The sequence below is a fragment of the Molothrus ater genome, chromosome 5 (assembly GCF_012460135.2).
Source record: "Molothrus ater isolate BHLD 08-10-18 breed brown headed cowbird chromosome 5, BPBGC_Mater_1.1, whole genome shotgun sequence".
NCBI lineage: Eukaryota > Metazoa > Chordata > Aves > Passeriformes > Icteridae > Molothrus > Molothrus ater.
In genome coordinates, this window is record NC_050482.2 from 12085313 (window position 1) to 12102834 (window position 17522).

Consider the following 17522-nt stretch of genomic DNA (forward strand, 5'->3'; position numbering starts at 1 on the left):
ATCTTTTATAGGTCTGCAGCCCTCAGTACACAGTGCGGTGCAGGGTTCTTGGAGCTGGCTCCCTGAGTAGTATCATAGGATGGAGCCATCTAAGTGACAGTGTGCCCTGGGGTGACTTTATGATGCTTGCACCCCCAATCATCTGTTCTGTTTATGCTAGATATTAAGTTCTGCACCTTTAAGACTAGTTCTGACAGTAAAGGAGGAGAGAAGAAGTGCAGAATTTGTTATCAGAAAACCCTAAACTGAGGCACAGTGTTATCTGCTGCTGTTGTCTAAGCAGATTAGACAGAATATTTAATTAATAGTTCATTAATGCAAGACATGCAAAAGGTATTATCGTCTCTGTACCATATCTGAAAAAAACATGACTTAGTAATATAAGGGCAGAAAGATTAGGTCTTTAGATTCCAACTTAAGAGAGGGATTCAGAATCTGAAATTTAGTCCATTACAGTTTTCTACATTAATTGAACAAAGACTGTGAGCAAAATAGAGAAGCACAGGAATAACCAAGTCTGTTGTTGGACCTCCTGTGAGACTTTGCCATCATCCATGATGAAGACTGCTGAATATCCAGATGTTTCAAACAAACCAGGTGTATTAACACTAAATAGCATAAAATCATTTAAAAAAATCAGTTGTGAGGGAGCTCTTCATATCATCTGGTCCAAATTTTTATTCAAAGCAGGGCTAACATTTTATATAACTTGTATTTTTTCTGATTGATAAACTAGTAATCCAAGCTTGTCTACATTAAAAATATGTTGAAGAAACAGTAAGCTAGAAATACTCATCTAATATGTGAGCTTCCTCCCTGTGCTGTGTCTGGAATAGCCTTGATTTGCCAGTGTTTTGTGAGGAAGATACAGTTTCTGTCAATATTCTTTGATAGTGAAAAGTTTCCCAGGAGAGAGAACACAGAACAAACATCTGATGTCTGTGCAGTTGGCAGAGCTCTCTGGAGCTCAGGGGCACACCAGAGTGCTCTGATACAGTTCTCACAAAGGGCTGGAGATCTTTAGGGGTGCTGCTGCATCCCCAGACATCAGATAATCCATGGGAAATAAACTCAGCGTGCTTATGGACAATCCAAGTGTCTGAGGGCTTTAACAATACCATCTCCAAAACACAAAAGTAACCACAAAATCGCAGAGTGGGTCAGCTTGGAGGGGACCACAGTGGGACATCTGTTCCAACCTCCCTGCTCGAGCAGTGTCATCCCAGAGCACATGGCTCGGGGTTGCATCCAAATGGTTCTGAAATATCTCCCAGGAGGGAGACTCCCACCCTCTCTGGGCAGCCCGTGCCAGTGCTTGGTCACTGCAGAGTGAAGTTCTTCCAAATGTTCAGATGGAGCTTCCTGTGCATCAGACACTGCCTCATGTCCTAGTGGCTGGCACCACTGAGCAGAGCCTGGCTTTGTCCTCTTGACCTCCCCTCTTTAGATAATTATGCACATTAATGAGGTCCCCTCTCAGCTGTCTTCTCTCAAGGCTGAACAGGCCCAACTCCCTCAGCCTTTACTCATCAGAGGGATTCTCAAGTCCCCCAGTCATCCTTGTCACCCTCCATTCTATCCACTTCAAGAGCACCACATCTCTCTTTCACTGAGGAGCCCAGAATTTTACTCCAGATAGACAGAGTATTCTAGAAAGTAGTATGAGAATTCCCAGATATTAACAGCCAGTTTTAGTTGTATATGTTGAGATGAGAAAGGAATTGGAAAAAATGAGGGAAGGGTCTTATAGATTTATCAAAATATATTCCCCATGTTAAGTACTGAAATACTGTCTTGGCAGTCTCATTCAGTCTTGGCCATGGACTTCAGGCTGTGTCTGAGGAGAAAAAGGTCCCTATGACAGGCAATGGAGTTAACCTAACACTTTTATGTCTCTGTGTCTTCAAGTAACAGAAAGGAGTTTGGACATGTTTCTAGCCACTTCCCAGTGTCAACAGTATTGAAACCAAACCCTACAAGTGTGATGTAATCAGTACAGTATTGATAAAGAATTGATTAAGATGTTTCAAACACTCTGAGACTGAGGAGAACCAAATATACTTCCATTTCCAAATGGAATTTTGAGACTTAATTAGTGGTTTCAGTCAAATGAGGGATAGATAGCCTGACCACAATAAACAGGACCATTAGGAAATCAGGTCAGTTTCAGACTCTTCCCTGCTAACATCCCAACTTCTGCTAGCTAAGCCAAGACACTTGTCAGACTGTGTGTAATGTTATCTGTCAGCTTTTACAGAGTTCTGTCATCCAGGGATGACAATAGAGGCAATAACTAAATATAAACACCTGTGCAGCTTGACAGCATGGTTAGCAGGTGATTTTAATCCCACAGGCCCTAAAGCCTAACCATTTGTCAAGTCCACTTATGGCACTGAAACAAGCAATGTGAATATAACCCTTACAGAAGGGTACTTACAGAACTATTATTCTGTGTTCTAAATAAATGTTTAAAATATCACAAAGCAGATTAATTGTAAAAAAGACTTTGTTTTGTGTTACTTCTGAGTTCCTGATGTCACTAAGGGTCTTTCTAGAAATGTAAAAACAACAGTATGATAGTTTTTCATTAGTGGCAATAAATATAGACCCAAATAATATCTGGCACGATCTTAAACATACATCTCAAATACCTCTGTCAGCTTCAGCAAATAGAGCTAGATTGCTTTGAAAGCATCCTCACAAGGAAGATGTGCTATGCAAAATGTTGTGTCAGTGGTTTACTTTGTGACTTTTCCAAAGCTTTCAAAAGATCATTCTGCATTTAGGCCATGTTCTTGACAGTGTGTCTTTCATCTTCCTAATAGGCACCACAAGGCCACATAAGGAGGGGGAAGTCCCTGGTGTGGACTATATTTTCATCACTGTTGAAGATTTTATGGAATTGGAGAAAAGTGGTGCTCTCCTAGAAAGTGGAACATATGAAGGTAAGCAGGCTTTTACTGCTAAATTTATATCATGTTTCCATTGTAGTTTTCTCATTTGATGGAATTGCTCTGCTCTATCCTGTTAGAAATATGTCATTGCTACTGCTATCAGAAATTTGTGAAGAGCCATATGGCCATCATGAAAATATTTTCATATATAAAATCTAAATGCAGATGACTTCATTGTAATTTTAGTATATTATAGTGATTAAGAGAAACATGGTACTACATTGCATTTACAGAACAGAAACACTAGTCCTTTACCCCAAATACTCAAGGGCATTTCCACAGAATTTCAGCATACAGCTGCTTTTTTAACATAGGGCAAACACATTCTACAGCAGAAATCAAGTGTGAGGCTGACACTTTTCCTTTGCATGTTGGATCCTGCAATTGTCCATCTATATCAGAAGCTGAAACCTCACTATGTAAGTAACAGAAGAAGAATTTGCTATGTCATGTCTTACAGGCTTTATAAAGTTAATGAAAAGAACTCATTAATCTTGTAATATGGCAGAGGGATAGGGGCTGTCCTGATGGCTGTATTAGAAATCCTGTCTCTGGGGCAAAGAGCCAGCAGCTTACTCCATGACTGCTTCCCAGGAGAACCAATGATTCATCTGATTTTAAACCTTTTGCAAAACACAGCTGTCCTGAAAGTGAAACTGTTGTAAAGAGGTGGGCAGTTACATTGCAGGGTATTTTAATGAAACCAGATTAATGATACACTATTTTAAACCAGATGTTTCTTGCAAATATACTAGTATTTAAAGTAACTAGGTAATGGATAGTGGGTTTTTACTGCAATATTCAGAGGGAACACCATTTATAGGAAAAATATGACCCATATATATGGGAATACCTGGGCGAGTAGAGCCATTTTACGGAAATCAGTCCCATATTTTCACCTACTAGCAAAAAAAGCAATAAAGACCTTTTTGTCCTTACTTTGTCCCTGCCAAGAAAAGCATCTGAAGATAAATAAGAAGCTATTCACCCCAAAAAAATCATTAGCTGTGTTATAAATAGCAGCAAAGAAGGCAATTTTTCCCACCTAATCAGCACAAAGTACCCATTGTCCAGTAAATAAATTTTCATTAAGAGTTATATCAATACAAGACTTGTAACAAAGATTTCCATTAAAGAAGGTCAAATAAAGGAAAGTACATCATCTTTCAGGTTTGTACTTTTTTCACCACTGTCTGACATGCAATGGTACAAGTTACCTAAACATTAATGCAACACCACAATTTTACTTTTATCACAGGTTAATTTAATAACAAGCCTTTCTTGAAGTGTCTTTTTGTTACCTTAGGTGTTTGAAAGTAACATTAGAGGAGCTTAAATGGAGCACAAGTCTGTCATTGCTTGACCATGTAATTTCATTAGTTTGCAGCAAGTTTGTAGAGATTGAACTGCTGTGTTAAATTAATTCACAGTGCTCTTCTGTCCCTCGAGGGATACTGAGATGTGTCTTTTAATACCAGCTACCAGAGCTGACTGGACAGCAAGGTGAAATATTGGTTAAGGAAGTCTGCAAAACTCCTCAAACCAGCTGAGGACCCAGCTGAAGAGAGGTCCAAAGTTGTGTCTGTACAACATCTGCCAGGTCATTTGCTTATCACAGGTGACAAGTTCACTGAAGCCAAGAAATCAGAAACTAAACTTACAGCTAACTAAACTCAACAGACCAATTCTGCCCAAATCCTGTCTTTGATTCCCAGGTTTTCTAATCACCAGATGTGCATTCTGACAAAAACCAGATAATATATTATCTCCCTATGCCTTATGGAAAAAAATAGATAACACATGAGAAAATATAGTTATTGTACAGATGCTGTTTCTCCTATTCCCATGCATAGTCTTTTGGATATGACCATACAAATTTACTCCTCCACAATTTCCTGGTTAATTCTTGACTGTAACGTCTTCTTTGGGGAATAATTTTACTAATCATCCTGTCATAAGTTTTCCTGAGCACAATAGGACTTCAATGATTAAGTTTACTGGTAAAAATTATACCAACCAGAGCAAAGAAATTCTCTATTGCCATCATGAGGAAATGATTTTTTGAGTTCTTGGATAGATCAAGCAACTTCTTTGAGCATACATTCTCTGGGAGATAATTTTTTCCTTATCAAGACTGGTTTTTATATTTATGAAACAAATCACACTTCTTTTTAATTGTTCTCAGTATTAATAAATTGGTTAAAATTTTTTTTTTGTTTTAAGACAATCATTTTGCATTTAGCTAAGTTTCTGTGTAGAGTAGCTGAGTCAGTCTATGCTGTTTATCTAACCACAAACACTGTGAACCAGTTCATCTCTACCAGAATAATGTTTTAAAGAAGAGATTTCTCATTCAGTTGAGATAAAAATTCAGACTGTATACCTGTGTTGTTTTTCATCACTTTTTGCCTAGAAGGTTTGTTTCAGTCAATTTACTTTCTACTGTGTGAATTCCAAAGAGAATCAGGAACATCCAGGTAAGTGAGGAAAAGGAGGTCAAGTGCAGACTTACCTGACACTGAGTGTTTGTATTGTTCATTATAGAAGCTGGTATTGTTGGGAGGGGATATTTTCTTATAGTAATGATAAAACAAGTAAAACAATCTGAAGTGTTTTGTTCTGTTGTAGTAGATAAGAGTTGTGATTCCAACTTGGACAGGATACAATCTAAAAGTGAAAGCAAAATATATTCTTAGAAAGGTAGAGTTGTATAGTTCTTTGTGTTTTTTTCCTTGAAGCACACTTTTTTTTTAGTTTAAAAATAGATTTTTAAGTTAGAAATTCTTTAGAATTAAAAATAGGATACTCTGTGACCTCCTTACTGCTTTAGGCTTTGGATACACCTTTCTTTGTCTACCGCTTTTGTGACAGCTGTGAATAACTTCAACATTCCAAAGTGCTGTAGAAAAGCAATAGTATGTTCAGGATAAAAACTCTACAAATCTCTTTTCTTAGCAGTTTTGCAAAAATGAAAATATTTCATTTCAGTAGGACTAAATGCATTATTATTTTGACCTTTTCTACTTACGTCTTTTTGAGCAACTGCTGATATGAAAGCTATCTTTATAGATATTAATTATTTTAGGCATACATGATATTACATAAACAGTTGCTATGCTTTGTGGCTTACCTGTGGCTAAGTTCCCTGTCAGTCTAGGTAATATTATTCCATGCAGAACAAGAGAAAGAATACAAGAGGCAGTTCTACTCTCACTCAGATTAAAAATCAAAGTCACGTTAACTTCGGTGAGATTGTTACTGGGTTTTGAATTGGTAATAAAATTACAAATTTTATTATGCACATTTATCTAAAATTGAATTTTTTTTATACAACAGCACCTTGCTATTTCAGGCAGGAGATACTTGCCTGAAGCACATCAAACATTTATTTCAAGGTCTTTGTATAATAACACAACCAAAACCTAAAGGTTTCACTTTGTTTGCTTTTTAGTAGAATTCCAATTTACTGTGCTGATTAAAGAAATTCTAAATTGGCTCAAAATGATAAATTCATTATCCAACACACTTATTTAGATGACATAACCTTGGTTCTGTAACCAGAGCAGGAGGTGCTCCTGTGCAAAATGAAAGCCACTGCCATGCAGACTCATGTAACCCAGGATGACCTGCCCCAGCAAAATAACCCACATTCCTTTCCTCATTTCTGGCATGAAGATCAAAGATGGTCCTTGAATTGACACAATGTGTAAATCTATAACATGCAGAATAGCAAAATCTGTGATGAACAGACAAATTGTGTGTCTGTGTGTGTGTGTACAGCTTCTCTGGTAGGAGGTTTGGCTCAGCACACTGTCATCTCTCCAATGTGTCAAAACTTGCATGGAGACTTCATGGGTCACTGATATCAAATGTTGCTCCCACCTCCTTATTAGATCAGCAAAATTCTTAACCATTGCAGCGTAGCAGTAGAATTAAAATGTACTTGAACTGTATTTTGCTTAAGAGTGTAAACACTCATTAACAGGAATGTAACAGCTTCAATATTTCCAAAACCCAGATATGTTAAGGCACATGATTGAAGGTTATAGTAAGACATCATTACAAAGTGTTAAAAATGTAAGAGTTTAAGTGCAATGCATGCTATGGGTAGGATTGCCTCTTAAAAGTGACATATGTAGTGGCAGTACCAGAAATAAGAAGAGATGTTCAGTGTATAAATACTGTAAGAAAAAGAAGCATGGTTGTTGGCAATCCATAAGGATAGAAATGTAGTTCAAATACATTAAAGCAAGAGGTATTTTAGCAATGTGGATCTCTATAACAAATGAAAACATGAAAAAGCCTGTTCATAACCCTTAGATGTGGCAAAAATAAGAACAGAACTAATTCGACCAGTACACTTACTGATAATGCACTAAGTAGAATTCTTTTTTTTCTATCAAATTTTTGTTTTCCTCAGAAAATCTCCATAATTGTTGTTTTGTAAAACACATTTTATTTGCTTTTAATATAATAATCCTTAATTTATTCCATGAAAAGCAATTATTTTAGTTATTGTGCCATTAATTTTGTCAAAAATCCACTTTTTATTATTTGCTTGATTGTTTGGAATTGTCTCAAATTCATTCACTGGTGAAAATTCCAAGATCGCTGAAGCTATTTAACCCCTTACATGATCATGGACTTTCTTTGGCCCCACAGAATTCCATGGTAAATTTCCAGCTGGCTTAAATGAAAACAGAATTTCACCTCTGTTCTTTTTCACTGATGGAGTATTATTTGGCAGAAGGGTGAGAGTTAGCTGGGATTTCCCTAACAATCCAGAAATCTGTAATCATTATATCTTAAAAAACAGGTTGAATACATCCCATGGGTGAAACCTTAGTGTTTTGCATTCCTTGATTACTCAAGGACAAAGCTTGCAGTTTTTGTAGGCACAGGTTTAAGAGGTCAGGATTAGAATGAGCTCTCTTGGGGAAGAGAATGTGGGGTCACAGCCAATGTCTTACCTGTGACTCTTCCAACAGCTGGCACATAAGCAACACTGGGAGGTGCTCTGATTCCATTCACCTGGAGACAGTCCCCATGCTGTCTCCTTGAGAAGATATTAAGTTTTACATAGGCTTTCATTTCTTCTCTCAAGCCAAATTTAGCCTAAATGATCAAAACCCTTCTGTTCAGCTAATGCATTTTCAATTAACATTTCATTTTAATATCTGTAAATTACAAAAATTAGTTAAGGACTGTTCCATGTAGGCAATGGAGATTTTAATTACTGTATTGTGGTGATAATGGTTTTATAAAGTGCTGGTGTTTGATTCCAGTAGTTTTGATTCCATTCTTCCTTGTAAAAATTGTAAGGTATTCAAAATTCCACCCACTTACTGTGTGCAGTGTTCCCTTGTGTGCAGGACATCCTGAGCACTCCACAGCAGATGGATACAAAAGAAAATTAATCAACATAAAGATAATAAAATGCTACCCTCCTAAGACCTAAGCACAGTAGCTAATGAAATATTCTGATTTAAAATGGAAAACAAAGCATTCATGAGGATAGGTGCATAGAGATAAAAATAGTAGTCCTTCAAAAGCCATATCTTTTAACAGCAGAAAGAGTTTTCAAGGGCATAGAAGAATGAGAAGAGATACTTGATAATAAAAATCATATTCTTGTTGAAAGTGCCTCTTGAAGAGGTAGATCTCATATTAATATGATGTCAGCTTTTCACCCCCATATTCAGAGAACATGTAACTGGATATTTCAACATTTAGGTCAGCAAATAGGAGAAGAAATCTTAGATAGTCAGTGACTTGATCTGATTGGGTTCTTGCACCTGTTCTTTACTAGTAGGATTTTATGGGCTTTGTTGTGTTTCCTCTCTTACTCTTAGGCCAGAGGCAGGAGTTGGATTTCATCAATAAATATGAAATGCAAAGAAAGTAAATGGTCAGAAGCTCCAAAATGTAATGGCAGTGAATATATCAACATGTATGATATTTTTAAAATTCATTTTAAATCATAAAACATCACATTTACTTTTTAAAAATTTCATTTAAGTATTTTGTCGTTTTCTCTGGGAAGTGATAAGAAAGGAATCAAAATCGAATACATATAATTTCCTTTATGTATGAAAAAACAGCTGCTTTTAAAAATTATACTTTTGCATTGTAAAGGGTGACTTTCATAATTTCTACAATGCCATTTTAAACTCTGAAAGGTTGGAGTAGTGTTGCACATGGTATACTTTGTGTCTGTTCTGAGGCTGCCTAAATGCTCATTATTCTGACAATTGATATTCCTGGTGTGTGATTAGCAACAAGGTTCATGGTAAGAAGGTCCTGCCCTGTGGGCCAAGGCAGGTCATAATCCCCCACAGCACTGGTAACACAACTGGGAAGCTTAAAGATCCCTGAGCCTGCAGATCGTGTCAATAGACAAATACTATTATTTCATAAAAGTTTAAGAGATGGTCAGTTTTGATGTACTGCAAAAATGCAACCAATGAGAAAAGATAACATCCAGATGTACATCACAATGCAGCATTAAAAAATGTCACCTGGGGACTGACTACATGTGTCAGTATAGGTCAAGCCCATTCCCACAGGCATCCAGGAAACAGAAGCTTAAGGACTAGGGTTTTATGCATGAAATGCAGAGAGTGGGGCCATTCAGCCTTTAAACAGACAGCATCCTCATCCAAAGAATTGATGGCTCCTTCATCCTGTGTGCTTCCAGAGGAATCCAAGAGATCACTGGCTTCCCCCCAGCTTCTGAAAGGGTTCAACTGAAAGAAAACCAGCAGTCATTGGAGTTATCTCTGTCTCCAGGAGCATCTGTCAGCTCCATCCCCTGCCCAGCAGATAGCCATGGACACACTTGAGCTGTGTGTGAGTTCAGGAGGCTGAGTGGGATGTACTTGTCTGAGCTGTGGTGCAGTCAGCATCTCAACTGAGCTCCCTGCCTGGCCTGCCAGACAGCTGGGCTGCCAAGGCAGAGGGTTCTAGGAGGCCAGAGCACTTTCTGGCTATTCCAGGGTGCTGGCAGGTGCTCCTCCTGAGCCAGTGTCCAGCGCCCCTTTCAATCACAGGTGTCAGCACAAGGTCACAGAATAAGCCACTGTCACCTGAGGCTTGGTAGAACCCATAATTCTGCTGGCTGGGGCTGCATAGTTCAACAGGGGCTGCACAGACATTCAGTTCATCTGATTTGGGATTTGCTGAGATTCTGTGACTGCTGCTACAGTAACTCAGCTCAGTTATTGGCTGGTGATTTTCCCAAATGTCACCATCATATTTTCTGGAAAAATCCCTACTCCAGGATTTCTTCTCCTGGGAAGTAGAGAAGCCTCAGAGAAAAAGGAAAACAATATTATCTCATTTGCTTCTCCTGTGTTTTGCTGCTTTGGAATATGGTTGGAGATTCTTTATCCAAGATTTGAATTGTTTTTACTTCATGACCAATCATGGTCAGGCTGTGTCAGGACTCTGGAGAGTCAGAGGTTTTCATTAGTTTCTTGTTAAGGCTTCTGTAAGTATCCTTTCTCTATTCTTTAGTATAGTTTTAGTATAGCATTATTTAATATAATATAATACCATAAAATAATAAATTAGCCTTCTAAGAACATAGAGTCAGATTCATCATTTCCTTCCCTTCATCCGGGGGACTCTGAAATTACCACACCCAAGAAAATCAGAAGGATGTATGTTCACCAGGCAAACAGCAGTCTTCTTTGCTCGGGTGTGTTCCCAGGATGCAGAGCATGACCAGGTACAACAGAGCACAAATTAGGGGTCTGAGTGCTCCAGAAACCTGGTCTGCTCAAACAGGCTCACTGAAACCACTGCCAACATACTTTAGCTTGTATCAAACCTAGATGAGCACCAAGAAGATCTCAATTGCAGGGAAATCAAGAGAGAAATTTTGCCTTCATGCCTTTTCCCAAGCTGCGTTGACCTTGTATCAGCTCAGCCCAAGACCTCAGCCCTAATCTTTAGAATTCTGTATAGTTACTACCAGAAAACTATTAATAAACTGAAGTGTCCGGGCAAAAGTAATGCAAATTACCAGGAGAGCTGTAGGGAATAAATTTCGAAAACTCATCAGATAGGGCTTTGTTGAGTAATGATTGAGAAGCTCAGAGAATATAAAATGTGTGAACCCAATGGATGAATAAAGAAAATGCAAAGTTGGGCAAATAAGTAACCAGGGCTAATGTGATGAAGCTGGAAAAGATTAACATTTCAATTTAATATTGGGGGGGGGGGAAATTCTCATACTGTGTGATTTAAAACCTAAAATAACCTCCAGAGGTGTAGATACAACTTTCATCTTTTAGAAATTTTAAAAGTAGTTATTAGTAGAAATATTCCTGCACTAGTAGAAGGATTAATTAAAGGCTGTACTATAGTATTGTATGCTTCAGTATAGTATATATTAATGCTGTCTATGTGACACATTATGTTTTGATTGTGGGGTTTTTTTTAATAAAACAGGTCACAACCAGTTCATGTTTGCATTTGAGTTACATTTCTAAGTGAATTTTGCCTGCAGTACATATAGTGTAGCTTTAGTTTAAATGCAAACAGGGTTAGGATAAAAACATCAAACTGTACAGCGTGCCTTACCAGGCTATCACACTGATAAGCCACATACACCTGTAGGTATTACAAAAGATGTAAAATAATTTGACATTCAAATTGGAAACCATTATTATGTGCTCCGCAGAAATGTTTTCCTACATCACTCAGTCACAGAGGTCTCCATTTTTCAGCACATTACTGGAAAGACACAATATTTGTTATATCCAGTTTACATGTATTTCATATGTTGTTATGTTTTTGTGAAGCTGCTCTAGATTTTATTTCCTCTTGGATACTCCACATTCATATTTATGATATTCCTCAATATTAAGCTTCATATCACCTTTTTGTATCAAATAGTACTCTGCTAAATACCATAAACTTCAGTCCAAAAGGTGTTTGGAGGTTCTTCTGAAAAAAAAGGAGAAAATCCTCTTTCTGTTTCTCCCAGTCTCAGAATTTTCAAAAAATATTGAAGCCATTATATTTTCTAATCTCAAGGTATACTGAAGCTTCCACAATACATTTCTATTAATACCTTTCTATGAATCAAAAGATTATGTTTTTTCTGAGTACATTCTCTAAATCCTTCTTGCCTTTTTTGAAGACTAAAGAGTGCATTCTCTAGTCTTTGCTCTCTTGATCACAATTTTTCAAACATGGGAGAGAACGGTCCCAAAACAACCACAAGCCAGTTTCCTGGCATTTTCAGGTGCATCCTATCCAGTCCTATGGACTCACACAGAGGAGTGTGGTACCAGCTAATTAGGTACTAATTAGCTGGCCTAATTAGTACCTAATTTGATCCACCTGTACCATGGTAGTACCTGTTCCTGCCATCCTTTGGTTCTAAGAAAAGACTTGAGTGGCCTGGGAGGGAGCAGCAGACTTTGCCAGTAAAGGGTGAGGAAATGAAGGTATTGAGTCTTGCACACTTCCCTGCCATAGGTTATCCTTTCCTACCCTCTCCATCTCTTGGTCACCCATCACACTATTCCATGTTCTCCCAGTCTTCCTTTAGTTGCTGCTGTGGCTGTAGAAACCTCTCCTGTTGCTATTGATGTGCTTCAGCAGTCCCAACTTCACCTTTTCTCTGGCCTTCCTGATTCTCTCCTGTGTATCCAGGAGCAATTCTCTATTTTTTCTTGTTTGCTTCTGCCTTCTTGACACATCTGCAGCGAGGGGTTTCCTGGGAGCAAAAGCTACCTTTGTAGTCTTCCCTTGTTTGCACAATGTTCTATAAAATCAGTGTAAGGCCTCTATATAATAGCAAGGATTGCAGTTTCTGTATTTCTATTCCTTCAGCAGAAATGGCTTTGCAGCAAGACACAAAAAATTCCATTTTATGGCCTTGGATGGAATTGTGGGTTTGTTTTTTTTAAATCTCACTTTGATTACTCTGCTTCAACAGCAAGGTATTGTAAAACTTTGCAGTCCTGCATGCAACCCTGGCCATGGTTGCTGTGGTGGACTCCAGACAGGTGAAAAAAGTGTGCATCTTTCTGCCTGCTGGCACAAAATAAGACAGGAAGGATCCTGTCTGGATGACCTTAAAATAATGAAGGACTTTGAGAGACGTAGGTTGTGCCAAGTGCAAAATAATGCAGTATGAGTGTGGGAAGAAGGCCTAGATTTGTATGGTTAATTGAAAAGAAGGATTCAGCTACTGATACAGCTTTTTGTGCAATAGTGTTACATTACTTCCCAAGTGAGCTAATTAAAGCAAGATAAAAGACCAAAAAAACACAAGCACTAAAAGAAGTGTTTGTGTTTCAAAGCAAGGAGTTTCTGATTAAAAACAAAACAAAAAAAACCCTGAAGATATTAAAAACAAATGAGCAAAACCTTTCAAGTGCAGGGAAATCTGTGTATTTGATTTACACTGTTTTCGAAAATAATGGCTCTATGTTTTAGCTTGTGTAAATGAAAGCGTAAGTAGAACTGCAATGGAAGGTTCTCTCCAAAAAAATAGTGGAGAAGCAATCAGAGATCAAGACCAAATATGCAGCTAGAGAATTAAATATAAAGCACAGGTGATGACCTACATTTATAGTTATTTTATTTTGTGCATAGAGGAAAAGAATAGCCAGGAATATAGAATAAGTTTTAAAAGATACTACTGATGTAGCAGAAAACTACACCTGCATAAGGAAAGTTCACCAGCACTGAAAGTGATGCAGGAGAGGTGCCACAATCTGAAAAATGAGCAGCTCTTCAGAGATTTGTGTTTCCAGACTCAGTAGGAAATTGTAATCTGATTCAGTCATCAGCAGGAAGGGACAGGATGCAAGATAGCCATGACCATGGCAGGTTGATATCTGACATAGTTTAGAGCATCCTCAAGGCTGCTGAAGATCAGAGGAATGCAAAGACAAAAATCTTGCTTTGATCTAAGTTCACCACCAAATTATATTATGTGCTCTTTCAGGACTATGGGAGAAAAAAATCTACAATTAAAAAAAAGTCCTGAAGGCCTTCTGAATCGCATAATGATGTGCCTGATAAGAATCCTGAACTTCCAAGTTGGTGACTGGGAATCCAATACTTTTACTGTCCATGGGTAGACACATTTGTGGGGTCTTCCACAGACATTGAGGTCAATTGAAAGGAAATTATATTGTTGTTCTTCCTTTGTGTCTTGTGCCTATGAATGCTCTTCCCTAGTAAGGTTTTAGGAGCTTTAGGAGAAAGAATTGTTGCTATTTGTATTTATGTCAGACAACCCCAGGCATAGACTGGAAACCATTGCCTAGGTACTGCAGAGGCAGAGAAAATAACAGAGAAAGCACATTCTTTTGTGAATTTATGAGTATATTGTAACATGAAGGACGATAGATGAAAGCAGGCAGTAGGGAAACCAGCTGAATGCCAAGCAGTGGATGTCCATGGGCCAGTGCTTTGACTGCTTTCACAGCTGTACACTGGAACATTAGAGATGAAAGAGGTAAATAAAGGTCTTGAAGAGGCAATGGGCACAGACATGTTCTGTCTGAATATCATAAAATGCTTTTTACTGTGAAAGTGTCCAAGTGCTGGCACAGGTTACCCAAGGAGGTTGTGGAGTCTCTATCTTTGGAGACATTCAAAGCCATCTGGCCATGGGCACCCTGCTCCAAGTGGCCCTCCCTAAGCAGTGGGGTTGGACAAAATGATCTCTGCAAGTCCCTTCCAACTTCATCTGCCTGAAGTTCATGACATCATAGTGTGGCTATAAATAATTCTTCCTGAGGGCACGTCAGGAACAGCAGGAGATACAAAGAGATTTTGTAAGAGCAGGTGCTAACAAGAACAGAAAAGGTAAATCAAGTGCTGAGTTGAGTAAGGAGTTATGCAAGTGAGAAAATAATGTTGATATGGAAAATAAGTGAGGAAGGGAAAGAGATGGGTGCTGTGATGAATAAAAGGCTGCTGGTAAATTAGTCAAAAGTGGCAGTGCTTAAAAGGTAGGTAAATACAGTGAGGATTGAATGGCTTTTGCAGCTGGGAGTGCACTGTTCTCTGACTCTGAGGAGCTGGAAGATCCCACCACTGGGAAGATCTGGAACTGCTGTAGCTCACAGCTGCTTTCTTGCTCAATTTAATAAGAAATGCATTATATTAGTTTAATAAGCACATTAAAATGAGAGCAGCTGAATGATTTCATAACTTAAAGCTTCACTAGGAAAGTAAATTCACAACTAAGAAACCTTAAAGCATAGATTCTAGCATGAACAATATTATTGTCAACATTTTTAATACATTCTGTTAAAGAGAATTATATTCAGTGTGGTTCATAATAACTCCAAAGGATTTATCCAAAGCAAGTTGCTTTCCCATTTTCTACTACAGTAGGCAGGATAGGCTGCATGCTATCACAAAATATCCCATTAACAGTCTTTAATGATAAGGTTTGAAAGGCTTTTACACAGAGACAAAGGAGGAATGTGCAAGTCTTTCCTCCTCCCTTGCCCAGGCTGTTAGAACCTCCACAGCAGAGGGTACAGGCTCTGGAGTAGATCCTGCACTATCACTGTTTTGAGGAGCACTTCATTTGCTACGGATAGATTGAGTGTGACAAGGGAAAGAGCATCCTCCTCACCACGCTGGCACTCGGGATATGTCAGACATGAGGTTTTCTTTACAAGCTAGACTTAACCAAAAGCTGCTGGCTGTTGTAACTTCATAAATGAGAGTCCTTTGAGAAAAATTCTATCTCACCTCCCTGTAGAGATTTTGGTTGCAGGTACTTGTTTTGGTAATCCCTAGAACATGTTTTGTTGTCACATTGTTCCCAGCTGTATTTGAATACTAGTCTGCTGAGCATAAAAACTCCACAGCTAAAAGAAATAGAAATAAAATCTTCTGCAGGCTACTGAAACTATTATTATCTTTGGAAAAGCTCTACCTCTCTGTGTGAGACAGGATAAAAATCTCTTGACCAATGAAAATTTAAATTAAAACTCTGATTGAATCAGCTGTAACAAATATGAAAGAGGACAGATGGTATGAAGATGTGCATGATTGTATGCTCAGTGGCAAAATTTAGCTAGAAAGAGAAAGGAAGGAAATCAAAAGGAAAGAAACAAAAGAAATGAAGGAGCTGCCCTTATGGCACTATTTAACAATTTCCCTTCATAATCTCACCTGGCATTGCCTTTACAGAATCAGCTCCCAGCCTTTGGTGCCTCATTGCAACCCCCACATTAAGGGGTTACCATCAATGCTGGAGTGGATTGTTCTACTAAAGGAACAACCTTGAGACAAAGGCAAGTATGCTTGCAAAAGCAAAAGTTTGGTTTGCCACCCAGTGTTGCTTTTGTCTTTTCCTCACTGGGTTTGTACTGGAGAGCGAGGTAGAAACCACTAACAGGAACACAGTCAACAGGAGATGCTTTGTGAGGAGGCTGAGCTGACCACAGCACAATAACCCTCTTGCCTCACCTTTAATGCAAACTCAGAGAAAAATATTCGTAGGAATTGTGAGGTGAACATTTGGTATTATCTTCTGTGTTGAGGCTTAGGTTGAATCAACTGGAGCAGAGCCTGCATCTGTGACCTTCAGGACTTTAAGCAGTCTTTACCTAAATTCTATATGCTTTTTCAGTTTTATCAGTTATGAGTGATTTCCTGCATTCCAAACTATTTTTTGACCTTTGGTACTACTGCTTTTGCCAGTGAAAGTCACATGGGGGGAAAAAATAAAATCATTCCAAGCTAAAGATTAAAAGATGATTCTTCTTCTAAGGAAAATCATTCTGGTTTTTGAAAGTTTCATCATTTCTCCTCATTGTACATATATAGTATGTTTGGAGTGTTTATCTTAATGGTACAGGGCTTGCTCACAGCCTAATTTTTACATGTGTCTTCAAATGGTAAGACAGCTAATATGAACTCTAGGGACCCTTTTTTTGGAGTGTCTTGCTTATCCAATTAGATAAGCAAGATTCAGGAAGAAACATGCATCACATAGACAGTAACTTTTTTGAGACAGGTTTTTTCCCCCATAGAAATGCACTGTCTTGTTGAAATGCTGTTAATATCTAGAAAAAGTAGGGCAAGAAGGGGGTTATTTTATTGCTTAAATGACAGGTTGCACTTTCCACTGTTTTCAGCACTGTCTTAACTTTTCAACTTATAAGTATAATTTTATTTGTAAAAAAAGGGTTAGGCAAAGCATAGTGATGTATTTTATAGTAGTCTTCATGCAGCTGACCTGCAATCTACAAAATAATTATTTTACTGTGCTGCTTAATCTCATTCTTTCCTCATTCCAAAGATGCTCTGAAATACATTGGTTTGTATTTCAGCATTTACTGTCAGAAGTGACATTCCAAAAAAAATCCTCAAGGCAGAAGAAGGTAAAGCAAACCAGTGACTTCCAACGCCTTCTCTGTATTTTTTGATTAGGTATTGAAAAAATTCTTCACAGCGCCTCAACTTTATCAGCTGCACAAGTGTGCATGATACATGTTATGAAAACACACAGCATTCAGATAAAATTAATATTGAATGTCCTCCTTTCATTTCATTCTGTACATTTTCATTGTA

At 38.1% G+C, this 17522-nt stretch overlaps 1 protein-coding gene across 1 annotated transcript in view; it reads left to right on the forward strand.

Annotated features, from left to right (window-relative positions):
• The window catches only part of MAGI2 (membrane associated guanylate kinase, WW and PDZ domain containing 2), a 714309-nt gene that overhangs the window by 416848 nt on the left and 279939 nt on the right, over positions 1 to 17522 (forward strand). Inside the window, 1 exon segment of the mRNA XM_054514801.1 lies at positions 2826 to 2945. Coding sequence (XP_054370776.1) covers positions 2826 to 2945 — 120 coding nt within the window.